Here is a 19,008-nt window from a genome sequence, read left to right on the forward strand (position 1 = left end):
TCCTGTCCTCTAATCCCATTACGTTTTCAAAATACAACTTTAAGAAAAAGAGGAAGCAGATAGGTGTAATTAAAAAAAAATTAAAAAGCGTTTTTTAAGTTCTTCAATAGAGTACGTAAATAGAGAAACTAAGGAAGAGGGAGGGGAAGCCAAAGAGAAAAATTACTGTAATAATAATTTAATTATAGACTCTACACCCTCTTCTTTTGAATTTGCTCAATTTTCTCTACTTTTCTATCTTCCTCTATCTCAGCTTTCTTCTTCTTCCCTACAAGTACAATCAGTAATATACTTATAAGAAGTCGTTGCTTACTTTTGAAAGCTTAAATGGATTTTTCACCTTAAACACTTGATATCAGATTTTGTAACTTTAAAGTGACCCAAGAAAATGAGAAAATATTTTTACAGTTTAAGTAATCATACCTTGGCATTGTGACTTTTTTGGTTGTGATAGGTTGTAAAAGCACAAACAACTCTTCATAAATTGAAAATAAATAAATTTTGCTGAGTATATCAGATCAAGGACATCTACTTTCTTAGTCTCAATTTATGTGACACTTTTCCCTTTTCGAGTTTCAATCTATGTATTTCGATCAACATTTTAAAATGTACCTTTTCATCGTATGACATGAGAAGAAATGCAACTTGTAGTACTTCTTGTATAGTTTTTGAATATATAAATTTTAATTTTTAAAATATTGAATTTATCTAGTACAAGTTAGCTTCAAAGTCAAATTGACTTTCGGAAGACCAAAAAATGCCACACAAACATTTTAAACTATGTAAACTTCTATCGACATTTTCATATTAATATGTATTTTTTCATCGTATTAACATGAAAAGAAATGCAACTTGTAGTACTTTCTGTATAATTTTTGAGTTAAAACAATACAATATAGCTACAAAATTACTAAAATAATTGACTCTAAAAAAAAATTAAAAAACCACCTAAATTAAAACGAAAGGAGTATAATTTAGAAAATTAAAAGAAACATTCCTACCCTTAGATTCTTTGCAACGTTGCCAACCATGATTCTTATCCGTGAAAGCAACCATATGATGTGTTGATTAACCTTTTCTTCATTTTCTTTCTCACCCTTCGTACGCTAAAATGACAAAAGCTTCACATGATAGGGATTATTATAAGTAAATGAAAGATGTTTAGGGACCATTAATTATTGGGGAATAGGGAGAGAATCAGTTATATGAAACATTAGAATGGAATAATAAATAGGAAATGAAATCCGTTCATGAACGGGTGAAACGTAGGAGTTATAATTATTAGATTTTAATGACTTTAATTCTTACAATTGGATTAAATAGATAAATATATTAGAAGAAAAGGCAAAAAAAGAAGGAGTTGAGAAGAAAAAGGCCAAAAAAAGGAGAAAAAAGATAAATGTTATTCTTGTCTTTAGAGGCATGCCATATCACCTCCCTTATGCCTAGCTTTATATTATATATAGATTTTAGTCTAACTAGAATAGGCACTTTCTTTCGGAAAGCTGAATTAAACAAACCCCAATTTTTTTTAAACGAACCCCATGACCCACCCGTTCCAATAAAAAATTAAATTTTATTTTAAAGATACAGAATCTTTTATAACCTTGTCACAAACATAATAAAACCAGAATATGGTGGCAATGCTAATGTAAAGATCCATTAATGAGTTCTCCTGCTTCTCTAGCAGTGTACGCTGAACTACTAATTCTGAATGTTTTATAGTAAATTGAAAGAATAAATATCATAGCTCTAAACCAATCTATTCATTCTGCAAAATAAAGAAAAGAAGATTGACACCCGCATAGCAAAGAGACACTTGAGCAATATTTTGACATTGCAAAATATGTGCTAGCTATTGTCCTCAACATAGGCGCTCTGGCTTGGGATAAAAATACCAAGGTGAATGGAGACAATCCAAGCAAGTAACACAAGTTGTTCATTAACATATAGTAGAAGAATCTGTATATTTTGGCCCCGTTTGGACATGTTTTGAAACCATGGTTTCAAACCATGTTTGGACATACAATTTGAATATTTTAAGTTGTATCTTCTCTTATAGACATAAAAATCCCACAAATTATAAAAACTATCAAAACATTCTCAATTCTTATACAATCTTACCAAATGAGCAATCATAGTTTATAACAAAATTAGTACACTACTAGAAGACTTTTCTAAAAAATACAACATCAATTAATCAAACTTTACTTCAATAAAATCGGAAATTTAACATGAATAGTAATGTAACTACTATTTAATATAATCTTTCCACATAAATTAAAGGTTGATGCAAGTTAATGAGATTGGTAAATGATTGATGGAGGTAATTGTTAAAAATATTTACCAACTTATGTTTTTTTTTTTTTTACAAAATATTAACTTATGGGTTAAATTTTGTTTTTAAAAAAGTTGAAATCATGGTTTCAAACCCAAACCATGCTTTTTTGGATGATTTGGGTTCAAACCATGGTTTCAAACCACAACTTAAAATTGATGGCCAAACGTTGGTTTGAAACCATGGTTTCAAAATTGATGGCCAAACGCCTACTTAAAATAAGAGGAATATAATATATTGAATAGAAAGAAACCACAGCAGTATTGTGAAAAAATAACAAAGTTAATTGTGCCAAAAAATCCAAAGCATTAAACTATGTGAACTAAACCTATAGTAGTCTAGACCATCTCCATTGCAGGCTTCCCTTGTGGCTTGGAATCTGCATCATCATCATCATCCACGTATTTCTTCCAGTGCGGATGCTCTCTCCAGACTCTTGACATCTCTTCAATGGGTATATTCTTGGTTTCGGGCACGTAGAAGTAGACAAACAAAGTCATTATGAATACAAAGACCGCGAAGAAGATGAACAGACCGAACTTCATCCAACAGAGCATCTTCAAGAAAATCTGAGCCACTCCAAACGTGAAAAACATGTTCACGGAGACGGTAACGCACTGTGCTGCAGATCGAACTTCGAGTGGAGAAATCTCACTCGGAATCAACCATCCTAATGGACCCCATGAAAATGCAAAGGCGGCCACAAATACGCAGATGCAGAGAACCACAAGTATTGCATACGATTGAGGCAAAACTGTTGTGACCCCAGTTGTTCCGAATTTCCCCCCAATAAGGCCTGCCACTGCTGCCTGGAATACACACATTAGGATGCCACCCCAGAGTAGAAGTATCCTCCTGCCGTACCTGTCTGTACAATAAACTGAGATCAAAGTTGCAAACACATTGACAACACCAGTGATGAGAGCGGACATTAGGGAAGCGTTGCTCTTAAAGCCTAGTGTTTGGAAAAGCACCGGAGCATAGAACATGACCACGTTAATTCCCGTGAGCTGCTGGAAGAACGGAATCATAATCGATAAAATCAACTGGGGTCTGTACTTTCGTACCATCACAAGGTTTTCCCATGGCTTTTCTACTTTCTTGGATGCTTCACTCGCCTCCACAAGGTCCTTAAATTCAGCCTTTACATTATCGACTCCTCTGATCTTTTTCAAGAGTTGTTCTGCCTCCTCTGCCTTTCCCCTGTCGATCAACGAACTGGGACTATCGGAGAGAAATATGGACGAAAACAAGATGACTAGCGCTGGCACGGCTGCACCTCCTAAGCTGACCCTCCAGCCCCAACCGCCAGAGATCTTGTTCGTTACAAAATTGACGATATTGGCTATCAAGATCCCGCAAGTGATGGCCAGTTGGAACTGGACGTTGAAAGTACCCCTGTACTTGTAGGGAGAAATCTCGGACAGATAAATAGGGACAGACTGATTAGCAAGCCCGACACCAATCCCAAGAAGGATACGACCCAAGATGAGCATGGTAATGTGGAAGGCAGCAGCGTTGAGGACAGCCCCAATCAAGAAGAAGAGACCTCCAAGGAACATGGTCAGTTTTCTGCCGTGTTTCTTACTAACGTGAGACGCAACAACAGAGGCGACCAGAGCAGCCAAGTAGAGGGAAGAGGTGAAAAGGGTGAGCAAGTGGCTGTCGAACTTGCAGTACTGATTGGTGGAGGTGTTGAGGGACTCTTTACGGTAAACAGACATGAAGAAGCGTTGGAGAAAAGGAGTCATAGAAGTAACTCCGCCAGAAATTCCAATGTCGTAACCAAAGATCAAGCCTCCCATAGCTGCCATTATACAAGTAATCGCCACGTACGGTGTTAGCTTCCCTGGATACTCGCCACCATCGGGGGCGATAAAGTTACCACCAGCCATATTGTTTGAACAGAGAAGGAAGATTTATTGCTTTAATCAAGTGTTTAGATATTGTCCATACAGAAGGGTAAGGGTATATATAGATGTCTAAAACCGAGATACAAAAGGTTTATAATTACCAGTACTCATGCTTACGATAATACTGTAGTTGAATTAGGAGTATTACATTACACTTCTTTATCGGGTAGGATTACATGTCTTCCTTTTTTGTTAGAATTGCATTCGACTTCAAATATGATTATGTAAGACACCTGGCTATTTTAATCATGTTCATTCTTGGACTCTTTAAATATGATTTTTTTAACCTTTGGATAAAAGCTGTTAATAAGTGACTTTCGATCAAACTTGATTAATGGGTTTGAAAATTGATATAGTACTAATATTTTTTCAAACATAAAGTTCTTTTTAATTAGCTACGTAGTAGTACAATTTAGTTGTTCTACATGTGTGCATACGAAACATAAATGTATAATCAAATGCATTTTAAAAGGGCTAAAATCATTTTTCTCTCAAATTTTGGATAGAATTTTTTATTTTTATTTACTTTTGCTTGTAAAGAATCACTATGGACGACTAAATTCATTAACTATGCGGCGTGAATCCGGATATGGTCGGAAAACAAAAAAATCTATATTATTTTAAAAATGAAAAGTCGAGAACTTAAAAGTTGAATTACTTAGATTCATTAATCTATATTAGGAGTATATTAAACCAGAGAAGTGTGGCCTTCCCTATTCAATCAAAGCAAAAACAGAAAAAAAAAAAAAAAAAAAGGATCAAGGGAGCAGCCAGCATTACTACTTATAATAAGGGGAATCTAAAGATTTTATAATCACTTAATTAGATTCTAACTAGTGATTAGACTTTTCTTTTGACTTTCTTAGCCTATTCTCATTTTCCACTCTATTTTCTTGTCCATTTCTATGTGAGTCCCTAAAATTGGTGTATATTAGTAATATTTATAATACTTTTTGTGAATCTTTTTTATATGATACTTTTAGCTTTTATATTTAGTCCAAATAAATATTTTTTGTATATAATTAAGAAGATATTAATACTTTTATATATCAAATTTATCATTATTTAGATAAGTGAATTTTTACACAATCAAAAAATCATATTAAATGGGCACTCTTTAATTAAGGTGATTTAGTAAAATGCTTCTTACTTTCTAAGGATAAGTGGTTTCTTAAGGGGTGCGCCCAAGCTAATATGAACCGAGTCGACTATTAGGTTACCCTTTATATTATATGTCATTGTACATTTTGGCAAATTTTAAGCGACTTTGGAAAGTGCATGCATTTGTTTGAAAATGAAAAGGAAGTCTAGATATAATCTAAGAAAAATATTATTTTCTAACTTACAAAAACTTCTATATGATTCAATACATTAGAAACATTAAGAAAGTGTCGAACTACTTTTGCAACTAATATAATGTTACAAAAACAAAATAAAAAGCAAGAGTAGCTAAAAACAAAACACACACACAAAAAAGGTTGTAAATATAAATTTTAATGTAGTTTGGAGCACGAGCCAAACGACGCTAGTGTATGTATACTTATGCAAAAGGATTAAATAAAATTACAATTCCTCCATAATTCTTCTTCTAATACAATGAAGAAATCAAGAAAAAATTTACTCCTTCCGTCCCAATTTATGTGACATAGTTCTGTATTCGAGAATTTAACTTCTAATATTTTTACCTTGAATTCAGACATACAATTGTTAAGTTTTTTGATAATTAGTTTTTATGTTTAAAAACTACATAAAAAATACTATAAGTCTCAATAATTAGCAATTTAAAATATTTAAAAGGAATATGAATAAATTGCTATCAAAGATGTTCTTGTTTGACTCTCAAAAGACGAAAGTGTCACATAAATTGAGACAGATAGAACGGAAACGTTCCGAAGCTTACGGAAGGGAGAGGTAAAATCTTGAGCTTCGTGGCGTGTTTGCTCGGCATTCAATGTATGTTCAGACTTTCTAGACTTCGTTGAGGGACGGAAATAGTAATTATATTTACTCAGGCGTCTTTTAGCCAACTTTTCACTCGACACTACATGTTGCCAAAAAACAGTGAGTAGTAACTTCGATTTTATTCAAACTACTGCTTTCTCCGGTCAGAGAATTTATGGGGCTTTTTATTGATCAAAAAAAAAAAAAAAAGAATAGTTCAAATTTCAAAGAGATATTAATTATAATTTTTTCAAAATTACTCTTGGCTTTTCAACCATTTTACATTTTCTGGAGGTATGGTATTAAAGAGTGAGTATTTTTCAAGACATGAATTGCGCTAATTGTAGAAGGACAATCTTGTCGAATGCCCCTTTGATTGTTGTAATAAATTAACTAAAATTTATATATATTTTGGAATGGAGAATGTAGTGAGATTCAGTGTCAAACACGAAGTCGATAACTTAAAAATTTTAAATGTAAAATTTAACATAAGTTATCCGTAGTTACAAATAATTAAATTATTCCTAAAAATGGACTTTTCAAATAATTAAATTTAGACGTGATCGAGCCCAAAATTTAGGCGGGCCAAGTTCATCTTTTCCTAAACCAAAGCTTAGACTATAAACCCAAAATTTGAAGTGTCACTATTCCCCAATACCTTTGACGGAAAATAATCTCCGGCGACAAAAGTATGCCAACGGTGTTCATCGCCGTTCAATGTTGCGAGTGTTCCACCATGCAGGTAATCTCCCTTTCTTTCTGTATACAAAGATAATTAATGATTTGAACTGAATTGAGTTGTTTTTTCAGGTAAAGCAACAGAAGAAGAGTAGCAACAAATGGACATGTGTGGTTTGTAATCAGAAACAGTCTGTTAGGAAAGTGTTTGCTCAGGGGTATAAGGCTAAGGAAATCCGCTTATTTGTTCAGAATTTCAATATGTCTCGCCAATTTACGGATCAATTGCCCGTGCTAGGCAGGGAATTAGAAACTGAAACCCTAGATATTGGAGAGAATAATCAAAGTCATGCAAGTTCTAAGAGAACTGATTGGACTCAGTACCTTGATCCAGAAGAAAATTCAATTGAAAAGGATGACAATTCAGGTAATTAAAAAAAAAATTGAGTTCTGAAGATTAACTGCGCTATTGGATATAAGAATTGTAAAATTTGGAGAAAAGCAGTATTTGTTGTCAAGTTGAAAATTGGAGTCGTGTTTGGATATGAGTACAAATTGGAGTTGTTTTTTGAATTTTTGTCAATGATTTGGAGGGGAGTGAAAATTGTGAAGACAACTTTTTGAATTAAAAATTGTACTAAAAATTCTATGTCCAAATGGTTTTCCAAAATAAAATTTAGGTTAAGTTTATTTTTGAGTTCTGAAGACTAGCACCTTGTTTGGATGGTTGTTACGTATTGTTTTATAATGTTATCGTGTTATATCGTACTGTGGTGTATTGTATTGTATTGTATTGTCCTGTACTGTATTGTTTTGATGAATACAATATTTGTATAGATTGTATCATTTCCTGTAATTACATAATGTCAGACATAAGCAATTTAAAGGATAAAGCTACAAGAAAAGTACAGTCCGGAGTAAAGCTATCATAAAAATATATGATAAATGATAAAATATGATTATTAGTGGATAATAAACAAAGATAAAATGTGTGGGGGGTGGGGGGGGGAAGAGGTAACGACAGAATCACACCAAATCGGTCGGTACATGAAATGGGACTTTCCGTCATTACGTAACGATAGATTTAACTATGCGATACAATAAAATTTAAGTAACAATCAATACAAACATTGTATTTAAACGTTTTATTTGGTATTAATATATATATATTTTTATTTTTTTATTTTTTTTGACTGTTAGATTTGGAAATGCAGGAGATGTAATGGAGCCGAAGATTGTGACGGAGTTACCCAAAGAGTTATTCAGAAAGCCTAAGGTGAAGAACTATTCTGCTGTTGCAGGTCATTTCAAACCAGTTTTTTCAAAGCGAAATGCCAGAAAACAAAGCATTTCTCAAGGTCAAGGTTATCGGAATGCAGAAAACACAGGTAATCTCGATGGCCTCTTAGGCAAATTCAAAACCTAGAATTAGTGGATTCACGTAACGAGTGTAAATTTTTTCTATATATTTATGCATAATTCGAGCAAAAATCAATTATTTCTATTGAAATCTGCATAACCTGTCCTAGATCCCTCTTTGGCACCTTATTTTAGTGCCTAACCAGATATACAAGGTAGGGGGGATGGGTGATTTTGGAACCAGATGAGTTGGGATGAATTGCATATTTTACCTTGTAGTTTCCCAGTACCTGTTCGATGATGTAGAACAAACTGCGTAACGTTGTTAGGGTACAAAGAGCTTAGAGTGCATATAGCAGTTGTAGAACCACTTGGTCAAGTTGGTATATGAGAATGAAGATGAACTTGGATATCATAGTTACAAAGACCTGTTTAGCTTGAAAACTAATGAATGGCTAGAGAAACTCAAATTAGGAAGTCAGTCTTCATGTTTGGTAGGTACATACTGGATGAGGCAGTAGACTGTAGCAAAGGGATAACAAAGGAGCAGAGCTAACAGCCAATTGCTTGAACACCCTTTACAGTGGTCTTAGTGACGCATTGGAAGGCTAACTTCGCTGTTTCCATCCAATATTCATGTTGGAAAACTGTATGTTGGAATTCCAGTAAAGCCTGTTTTGTGTTCGAAAATGTAAACAACTTAGAGCTTTGACTTTGCAGGCGTGGAGGCAAGCAAACGTCAAGCAACAATGGCATCGGTGATCTCCAAGTGGGGAGATAATAGAACAGCACCACTAGACATGTCTGTTCAGCCAGCAACAGACAGTGTTTGCAAATTGAATGAAGGCATCAACCTATATGACCATGACAACTATATAAATGAAGGAAATCTTGGTTATAGCAAGTCAGTAGAGAGAAGTCAGCCAAATACGGCCAACAAAGTCTCCAAATGGACTGAGTACATAACTGAAGATGAAGATGATTGTCACTCGCCTTTTGCAAGTGGGAGAGGATCCACATCTGATGTCAACAAATGGAGTGACAATACCTTTGAGAACTCATTGAAGGATCAACGACTAGACGACGAAGAAATCCACCCTGATTTTCTCTAGACTCACAAGTTTGTGCACAAGGGAGTATTTTCGTTTATTTTAGTGGATTATCTTTTACAACACAATCTTAACGCAGTGGACAGTAAGACTTGTAATAGAGGGCATATTTTCACCCTGAATTCAATGTAAACATTTGTAATAAAAAGCACCATATCGGCTAGAACTATAACATTTATGAAGCCAGACAGAGCAAGTTCTCAACATGAAAAGGAGACAAGGCTTCAAAGTAAACTACATTCAAAATGCCAATAAACCCAGCTAAAGTCGGGCCAAACATAACACTCCCTTGCCAACAGATGATGCTTAGGATCAAAGGGCCTTTGCCTTAATAGGTCCTCTGGATTTAAACATCCCAAGTTTATGCATCTCAACTGCCTACAGCAAATACAGAACTCAAATAAGCTAATTGAGATGTCCTTGGCAGTGAGACCACATATGTCAAATTATGCTAAACGTTACAAATGCAGACATTAAGAAAACAATTGTAGTCAAACAAAACAACCATGAATTGCAAGTCTAAGAAGTATATGATTTCCCAGGAAACAAAAAGTTAAAAGTGAAATCCCCAAAAAAAGTAAAATAGAATGAAACAATCTAATCAAGAGAGCAAAATAAACTCCTAGTTATCATTCAAAGAAGCCCTCTTTGCTAAACTTAGAAGCCTACAAAGAATATCATTTAATACCACAGCCAAAACAGATTCCCTAAGTCACCACCATTACCCCTTCCAAAAATACGGGCCAATTTAGGGACATTTCCATGTGCCAAAAGATAAAAATTTGCTTCATCCATTCAGGGTGAGTGATCCAAATTTATCACCAACACTAGAACCTGGTGGGACCAAGCGAAGAACAGCCATAGCCTCGGAGACTTTCTTCTTGAGAGCATCAGGGGACTCTATGAGATGAAGCACCTCAGTCTGATCCATCTCAAGCAACATACCAGTAACTTTACCAGCATGATCACGTTCAATGGATTCCACAAGTGGAAATAACTGCTCTCCGAGCATCTGCAATACGAGAGTTAAGCTAGTAAAAATTTGGGAAACAAGAGACAGCAGCTCAAGTTTGACACAAAAATCAGCAGTGAGCAGTGAAACTAAAATCAAGGACGTACCATGTGCTGATCTTCTGGAGAAGCAAAGGCCAAAGAAGAAGCAAGTGTTGACGGTGGCACCGGGTTAGAGCGTTGGATGTCCAAGGGAGGAGTTGTCATACCAGAAGCAGCATCAAATGGCGCTGACATAATTGGTCCCACCATGCCTTGAGGGATGCTAGGATGCATGCCATTTCGTCCATTCAGATTGAATCTACCGGAGTTCCACTGCATAGATTAATAAAGCTTTCAACAAATCAACTTTGTCCAAAGGAATTGGATTAGTAATTGAATTAGAATATGGACTGAATGAAGATTGTACAATTTTGTTATTATCTTCAAGATTTCTCATCAATTTCCTGATAAATAAACTAACCAGAGAAGTCACTCATTCATATAAGCCAACGGTTTTGTGATAATAATCTTTTAATCCTATGACCTTTCCAACAAATTTTAGTATCTAAGGTTTATACACATGAAATTTGCGTTTGTTTCACTTTGAACTGGCTTTTCCATTAGAAGTGGTTGTCGATATTCAAACTATCACATGCATGATTTTGGAAAATATATTATTCTTTACAAGAAAAGACAGTGAATATATCCTGAATAAACATGATGTACTTTCACGTGAACTTAATACAACGAAAGAATATGCACCTGCTGCTGCTGTGGTTGAGAATTCCCTCCTCTCCTACCACCAACACGTCCGTGTTGTCCTTGACGCTGAAGCTGATAGGGCAAGAGGAAATTCGGGCCAACACCTGGACGAAATCCAGGCATGAGTTGTTGCTGGAAGCCAAATCCAGCAGCTTGAGGTGCTATAAATCCTGGAGCACCTTGACCAAAGTAGGCCTGCTGAGGAGCAAGTCGAGGTGCCCCATTGTGAAACCCAGGCATTCCTCCAGGAGGAGGAGCCATTCCCCCAACCGGTCTCATCCGAGCAAAATGTGCCTGTTAACAAGTAAACATCAAATTAAGCAATGCGTATCCAAAATCATGATCTATTAGGACAATTATCACTGATTGCAACAGAAGTTGTACAGCACATGTCCAGCAGGATGGATTTAATAAAATGAAAGATGATTATATGCCAGCAACTTTAAAGGAAACTGTTCGAATCCAAGGACTAGTGAATCTTTATTTGTATGTCTAAGCAACCAAAATACCACAGGAAGCTCCTTTGACTATCAAAGGTTTTGTTCACTACAAAAGAAAGCTCTTCTTTCTGAAAGGATAGTTCATAGTCAAGGAAAAGTTATAAGAGGAATGGCTCATCAGTCTTTCGAATTTTTACCACATGAATCGAGATCTTCTAGAAAGGAATGACTTTCTTGGTTTGGCTGATGTGGCCACGCTATAAGAGTATTCCACAAATACCATAGAATATTTTTTCATGTAAAAACTCATATGGTTCATATTAAAGGAGTGATATATTATTGGTGAACTGAATGATGTTCTCAGTCTCGAAGCTAAATTATTACCACTGTGTAAGATAGTAAGCAGTGAAAATGCAAGATACCTTAGATCACAAGTATGTGCATTGTTTAACAAAGATGTATGTGCTTAGGGAAGACACTCGAATAAACACTCTAAGCAGAAAAATTGTGGTCCAATACATTCAAGCATATGGTTTCATTCCATGGTTAGATAGATTCCCTCCTCAAGAAACCAAAACTTGCATCTTAGGGTAAAAAAATCTGATGTGCATTATTACCTGTAGCCACACTCTTCTTTCATCCTTGCGCTGGGCAACAGCAACAAATAAAGGTTTCTTTCCTATCAACTTGCCATTCATCTCATTCAACTGAAACAATAATAAAAACATCTTATGCATGCATATATTTGTCTATTTAAAAGAAAGCAACACAAGGTAGATTAGATATTTGGGACCACTCACAGCTCGTGTAGCTTCCTCTGGGGTCGAAAAGGCAACAAAGCCAGAACCCTTGCTCACCCCTTTTGCATCGCGCATCACCTAATAATAATTTCAAATTGATATGAAACACGCTAAACAAGCTTTTCCACAGATGATTTGCACTTAAGAAATCAATACATCGGGGACATACCTTGCAGGATGTTATGGTTCCGTACTCTGCGAATAATTCTTTCAGATTTTCATCATTCACACTGTCATCCAGATTTTTCAAATACAAGTTAGCACCTTTTAGTTTCTCAAATCGACTAGCTCTTTCTTGTTCATATTTGGCTCTAAGATCTGCTTCCCGCTCTGATTTCTTCTGTGCCTTGGCGACAAACAGAACTTTTTCATTCAGAGAACTGCCATTCAACTGTTCAACTGCAGAGGCTGCAGATTCCGAGGTCTCAAAATTTACGAAGCCAAAACATCTGGTTTTCCCATTTGTGTCTTTCATGACTAAAGCACTGGTGATGGTGCCGTACTTCTCAAAAAGCTTCTTAAGATCCTCATCACTGGTAGTTTCAGGAAGATTTTTCACATAGATATTTGTGAATTTATCGGAAGCATTTGTTCGACTCCTTTCTTGTCGACGGATGAAGTGGCCAACATAAACTTGTTTATCATTTATCAACATACCATTTAGCCGGTTGATCGCATCCTGTGCAGCTTTGTCCTGATCAAATTGTACAAATCCATATCCTTTTGATAGACCATTACTATCAACAGCAACCTTGCAGGAAAGAACTGTTCCAAAGGCAGCAAAAGTGTCCTGCAAAGCCTTGTTATCTATTGATGAGTCCAGATTCTTAATGAAAACATTTGCATATCCGCTCTTTCGCAAACTAGGGTCTCTATGAGAAAACATTATCCTCATAGGTTTTCCATTCACTTGAGTAAAATTCAATAACTCCCTTGCAGTAGCAGCTGCAATAAACAAATTACAAAAAGAAAAGGTGATCAACACCCATAAAGTATTAAGTAATACTATAGTGGTCGTTTGGTTTGAGGTCAAAATAGTCCCGGGATTACAATCCCGGGACTAATTTATACCATCTGTTGGTATTATTTTATACCATCTGAAAGATGGTATAAAATAGTACCAGTATAAGTGGGTTATGAAGGTATAAGTTGAGTTATTCCAGCATTAATTTTTATACCACGTTTGGTACAAGGTATAAAATAATCCGGGATAAATCTATACCTTATACCAAACGTGGTATAAAAATTAGTACCGGTATAACCCATGTTATACCTTAAACCAAACGACCACTAAATAAACTATAGTCCTTTACACGTTCGAATTTGGATAGTTATTAAAACAGATGTACAACTTTTACCAAACTCTGAACAATTCTATCTAGTGGTGGACAAACTAACCAAGGAACAATTGACCAATTTAATCCAATATCCATTTGAGGAGGGAGTCAAACATATACTCCCTTTGTCCCATTTTATGTTGACACACTTATCTTTTTAGTTTATTCCAAAAAGAATGGACACATTTTCACATTTAAGAATAATTTCTCTTTAAACTTCTCATTTTCCTCTTAATGAATAATTTATAGGCAGATAAATTTCTATGATTTAAAAGTCTGTTCTGTCACAAAGGAGGCAGTATAATTTATGAGAAGCATTAAAGTAGGAAATGTAAAAGTACACACAGGAACATGCAGAAATATGAATTTTTTTACTCTCTTTGGACCATATTATACGGTGTTTTTCACTTTTACCATTAGTCCAAAATGATGTTTTTCACATATTCAAGAAGGTATTAGTTGTTTTTTCCCTCTTCAGATTTACCTTTTTTCAGATAAGTAAATTTTTATATATTACAATTTACATGACCAAGAAACCATATTAAATTGGTACTCCTCCGTTTATCCCAATTTAAGTGTCTTACTTTTCATTTTGATTTGTCCTAAAAAGAGTGTCTCTTCCTATACATAGTAAGTTGACAATTCAAGCATCTTACCTAGCACGTTTAAAACTACAAGATAAAAGAAATATCTTAATACATTATACACATCTTTAATTTAGGACCACAAGATTCAAAAATCTCCTTTTATTCCTTAAATTTTGTGCCCGGTTAAACAGACGGAGGGAGTACTATTTAATTAAAAAATCTCCTTTTATTCCTTAAACTTTGTGCCCGGTTAAACAGACGGAGGGAGTACTATTTAATTAAGGGTAAGTTACTTCTTTTTGTCTCACACGTTAGTATAGAATTGTAGATTGTAGAAAAGTTTCAAGGTAACTCCGCCACTCTATATACAAGATGAATAAACAGAGAAGTGGGCCAATATTTTTTTCATGAAACCCCAAAAGAATAAAAAGAAAAACTTAAAAACCATTTTTTTTTTTGGCTAAATACTCAAAACAATCCAAAAGGCCAAACAAGACGACGCTCAAAAATACCAGAATCACGCAAAAAGGAAAACCCAAAACAATGAGCGTAACCAGAAACCAGTGGAAACACTTTAAACTACAGTCAAAACAGAAGAAAAAAATCTCAGCTTTTTCAAAAAAACAATGAAAAATTGCCGAATAAGCAAAATAAAGCCACATGCAAATAAACAATTCAGTGTGTGTGAAAAAGAGAGTAGTTGTTAACCATCTTGTGGAGAAGTAAAATTGATATAAAAAGAAAAACTTTAAAAAAAAACAATTTTTTTTTTGTTTTGGCTAAATACTCAAAACAAGCCAAAAGGCCAAATAAGAAGAAACTTAAAACACTCCTCTCACACAAGTCCCTCTACTTTCAAACTAAAAGAATTACTTCAAAAAGAAAACCCAAGCCAATAGCCAAATAAGAAGACATTCAATAAGAAAAAGAAACCCCAAAACCATGAGTGTAATCAGAAACCAGTGGCAATCACTTGAAACTACAATCAAAACAGGAAAAATAATCTCAGCTTTTTCAAAAAAAAAATTGCCGAATAAGCAAAATAAAGCCACATGCAACAACAACATAACCAGTGTAATCTCATCCCATAAGAGTGGAGCGGACACTACTTAGTGTCCTACCATGTAGGAAAGTTGAAACTATTTTCGATAGCTCAAAGAAAAGCAATTTAAAACAAGAAGTAAAAGTCAAGAAATAACATATAATAACAAAAGTAAAGCGACATGCAAATAAACAGAGAGAGAGAGAGAGTATAGTAGTTGTTAACCATCTTGTGGAGAAGTGAAATTGACATAAGCATATCCAAGTGATGCCCTAGTACGAGATTGATCCCTACAAACCCTAACAGACACGACTTGTGCCACCTGGTTAAACACGTCATACAGTTGTCCTTCATCTACTGACGTGTCCAGATCTCCTACGTACAACGAATAATGCGTTTGTCCAACACCAACACCACCGCTCATTGCCACGTGTGGACTCGGCGGTGGTGTTGCTCCAACCACCGCTGTCACAGCCGGCTGAGTATGCACCGCCGCCGGTTGTGGAGGAACCGCCGTCGTAGCCGCCATAATTATCTCCGATCAAAATCGAAGATTATTTATATATATATATATAGAGAGAGAGAGAGATGAATTAATGTGAGTGAATAAATAGAGATTAGAGAGATTGAATTGTGAAGAGTGAGGAGGCGCTGCGTGTAGAGAGAGTGGTGTGAGGTTTATATATGAGGTGAGATTTGTGGGCCCAAGTGTGAACCGGTTCCTAGGTACTGACAGCGAATTGAGGTGGGGCCACACGTGTGGGTAATGCTCACTCACATGTGCTCAATTTCTCTCTTATTGTTCCACGTGCTTTTTGGCTTAGACCAAGTTAATTAATACTTACGTAGTATTATTGGTAAGTCCCTACTTTATTCTCGACGCACCTTCACGGGGCCTCCCACTAAACGTGTCAACCGGTCCGGTTTAACCGGTAACCGGACCGGTAAAATTGGAACCGGAACCGGTTAATCGGTTCCGGTTAACAGTTTATTTCTTACCGGTCCGGTTTTGATTTTTTTGAAATCGGAACCTGTTAAATCGGTAAAATTGGAACCGGACCGGTAAAATCGGTTAAACCGGCGAAATAAAAAAAAATGAAATTATAGTTGTTGGCTGCTAATGGGCTGTTCATTATTGGACCGTTGGCAACGGTCCATTTGCAAAAATGGTCGTTGCCAAACGGCCATAAACTCAATTTTGGCCCCCCCAAACTTTTATTTTTTAACACTTTAACCCATCTCCCACCCCTATATAAACCCTTCTTCATTTTCATTTTAATCCACATCAATTCACTCTTCTCTTTCTCTCAAATCTCAATCTCTCAATTATAGTTACTTTGTAATAATTAGCCACTTTATATTTCTCTCAAATAAATATTACAAAGTCTTATTATAGTTTCAATTATTAATTTTGCAATTATAATATTGTTGGTGGAGTTAGTGATTTTGCAACAATCCGAAATAGCTTTGGTGGATTTGCAATTCTAGCCGCCTTCACTTTGTTGGAAATTAATCCGGCAATTTGGTACCTTCGTTTCAACTCTATCTTTATTTTTCGCAATTTAATTTGTTGTAATTTATTTTCTTGTGATTTATTTGATTGTGATTTAAATTAATTCTATTTAATAATGTCAAAGAGATTTAGACGTAGTGCCGGTAGTAATAGTGGTATTGTTAGGGGTGGGCTTAATGAGGAAACATTTGTGGAAGAAACACCTAATTTAGGTATTGATGTTGGTGGAAATAATCCACTTTTAGGTCATGAGCCAATGCAACAACATTTTACCGACACTTTTCATGAAATTGATGATGATGAAACACAACCCCCCCCCCCCCCCCCCCCCCCCCCGAAAATCCCATAGGAGATACATGTCCTGCACAATCACATACACAAGACAAACCGCTTAGAACTCGTAAGCCAACCGCTAAAATTTAGAAATTTATGACTAAAGATAAGGAAAGCCAAACAGCTAAATGTACCATATGTGGACAAGTATTTTCTTTTAGGCAAGGAACTAGTAAGGATGGTGGAACGGGTACACTAAATAATCATATGAGACTTAAACATATGGAAGTTTGGGGAGAGCAAACGGGTTCAAATGTGGGGGGTATTCAAATGACGATAGATCCACGAACTGGTAGAAATTTTAAGTATGACAAGAAAAAAGAGCATGTAGAAATAGCTAAAATGGTAGCTTATGATTGTTTACCATTTTCCTTTCCCTCGGGTTTGGGGTTTGTTACTTACATTCAACGTTGTTATAATCCGTTATTTGAGGGTATTCCTAGAAGTACTTGTAGAGCGGATGTTATAGATTTGTATAAAAAATATAGATTTTATTTGCGCCATGTATTTAATTCTTTAAATTGTAATGTTTCTCTTACCGCTGATTTGGGTCTTTCTCTTAACAAGTTAGATTTTTTTGCTATTACATGTCATTGGGTTGATGACAATTGGGTTATGCAAAAAAGAGAATTATAGCTTTTTTATATGATGAAGGAAAAGGTCGTCACGATGGAAAAAATTTAGCGGATTCAATGTCTACTATAATGAAATTTTTTAATATTTATAGAAAAACACTTTGTATTGCTTTAGATAATGCTTCTAATAATACAAAGGCAATTGGTCTTTTAAAAAGAGAAATAAACCCTCCGCTAAGAAATATTTTTCATGTAAAATATAGTTGTCACATTTTAAATTTAATTGTTAAAGATGGTCTTGTGTGTTTTGACGATTCTATTCAAAAAGTTAGAGATGCGGTTGCGTTTCTTTTTTGTAATGCTAATAGGGCAAGACTTAGAGATTTTAAGAATGCTTGTGTGGAAAATAACCTTAGACCTAGGAAAATTCAAGTAGAAATTGAGACTAGGTGGAACTACACTTACATTATGCTACAACAAGCATATGAGTATAGGATTCCCATACAACAAGTTCACAACAAATATAATACTGATAGTGATGATTGGTTAAATTTTTCGCATTGGGAAGATGTTAAAGAATGTGTTGAACTCTTAGAAATTTTTTATAATGCAACTCTTGCTTTTTCTAGACAATTTTGTTCCATGGTAACCGGAATTTTAGCCTACTTAGCGGAAATAGCTAGAGTTTTACAAGAGTATAAATATAAACCCGGTTATCAAGCGGCTATTTTTGAAATGATAATCAAATTTAAGAAGTATTTTTTTCCCATCCCAACTTTATTTATTTTGGGTTCTCTTTTAAATCCTTGTTTAAAAGTGTCTTATACTAAAGCATTGGTTGGTCAAATTTATACATTTTTAGAAATTGAACCGGGAGTTCAACCATCTTTAGCTGAAGCCGAACTCGCTATTGATGACGAGTTTAGAAAAAATTTTACTCATTATTCTAATTTGGAAGAACGTGCTACACCCGTTTCTCCACGCCTTACTACTTCTCAAAGTAGCAAAAAGGGCTTGTCAGGTTTGTCGCATTTAAAAGTTTTACATTCACAACCAACTTCTTCTTGTAATGCAAACTTTGATGAATATAACTTTTATTTGATGCAGTCAAATGTGGATATCAAGGAACTGGATGAATTGGACGTCTTAGCATGGTGGAAGAAGTACAAGGCAAGTCATCCGGTACTCTCAAGAATGGCTCGAGATATCCTTACGGTTTAAGTATCAACCGTGGCTTCGGAGAGCGCATTTAGCTAAGGAAGACAGCAATTTGGAGACCATAGACATT

General features: G+C 35.2%; 3 protein-coding genes across 3 annotated transcripts; 1 reads left to right on the forward strand and 2 right to left on the reverse strand.

Annotated features, from left to right (window-relative positions):
- Positions 1-2,589: 2,589 nt before the first annotated feature.
- Positions 2,590-4,233, reverse strand: LOC132627396 (sugar carrier protein C-like). Its single transcript, XM_060342723.1, has one exon. It carries the CDS (start codon positions 4,231-4,233, stop codon positions 2,677-2,679), a length of 1,557 nt encoding a protein of 518 aa, XP_060198706.1. The 3' UTR covers positions 2,590-2,676.
- A 2,504-nt stretch (positions 4,234-6,737) lies between these two features.
- On the forward strand, positions 6,738-9,504 carry LOC132627398 (uncharacterized). The gene is made up of 4 exons (XM_060342725.1): positions 6,738-6,934; positions 7,003-7,297; positions 8,085-8,258; positions 8,950-9,504. The coding sequence occupies exons 1-4, from the start codon at positions 6,884-6,886 to the stop codon at positions 9,339-9,341; spliced, it is 912 nt and encodes a 303-aa protein (XP_060198708.1). The 5' UTR covers positions 6,738-6,883; the 3' UTR covers positions 9,342-9,504.
- Positions 9,505-9,829: 325 nt separating this feature from the next.
- On the reverse strand, positions 9,830-15,957 carry LOC132627397 (polyadenylate-binding protein 5-like). The gene is made up of 7 exons (XM_060342724.1): positions 15,525-15,957; positions 12,503-13,278; positions 12,334-12,411; positions 12,151-12,240; positions 11,094-11,387; positions 10,458-10,664; positions 9,830-10,350 (listed from the first exon to the last, which is right to left on the reverse strand). Exons 1-7 carry the CDS (start codon positions 15,826-15,828, stop codon positions 10,126-10,128), a joined length of 1,974 nt encoding a protein of 657 aa, XP_060198707.1. The 5' UTR covers positions 15,829-15,957; the 3' UTR covers positions 9,830-10,125.
- Between the last annotated feature and the right edge of the window lie 3,051 nt (positions 15,958-19,008).

Source organism: Lycium barbarum, chromosome 2 (assembly GCF_019175385.1).
Source record: "Lycium barbarum isolate Lr01 chromosome 2, ASM1917538v2, whole genome shotgun sequence".
Classification (NCBI taxonomy): Eukaryota; Viridiplantae; Streptophyta; class Magnoliopsida; order Solanales; family Solanaceae; genus Lycium; species Lycium barbarum.

Excerpts from the sequence above, each read along its gene's own strand:
- LOC132627396 (XM_060342723.1), bottom strand. The coding sequence starts at position 4,233 with ATGGCTGGTGGTAACTTTATCGCCCCCGATGGTGGCGAGTATCCAGGG.
- LOC132627398 (XM_060342725.1), top strand. The coding sequence starts at position 6,884 with ATGCCAACGGTGTTCATCGCCGTTCAATGTTGCGAGTGTTCCACCATG. Across the intron at positions 7,298-8,084 it reads TGAAAAGGATGACAATTCAG|GAGATGTAATGGAGCCGAAG; the intron begins GTAATTAAAAAA and ends TTGGAAATGCAG. Across the intron at positions 8,259-8,949 it reads TCGGAATGCAGAAAACACAG|GCGTGGAGGCAAGCAAACGT; the intron begins GTAATCTCGATG and ends TTGACTTTGCAG.
- LOC132627397 (XM_060342724.1), bottom strand. The coding sequence starts at position 15,828 with ATGGCGGCTACGACGGCGGTTCCTCCACAACCGGCGGCGGTGCATACT. Across the intron at positions 12,412-12,502 it reads GAACCATAACATCCTGCAAG|GTGATGCGCGATGCAAAAGG; the intron begins GTATGTCCCCGA and ends AATTATTATTAG. Across the intron at positions 11,388-12,150 it reads AAAGAAGAGTGTGGCTACAG|GCACATTTTGCTCGGATGAG; the intron begins GTAATAATGCAC and ends ACTTGTTAACAG.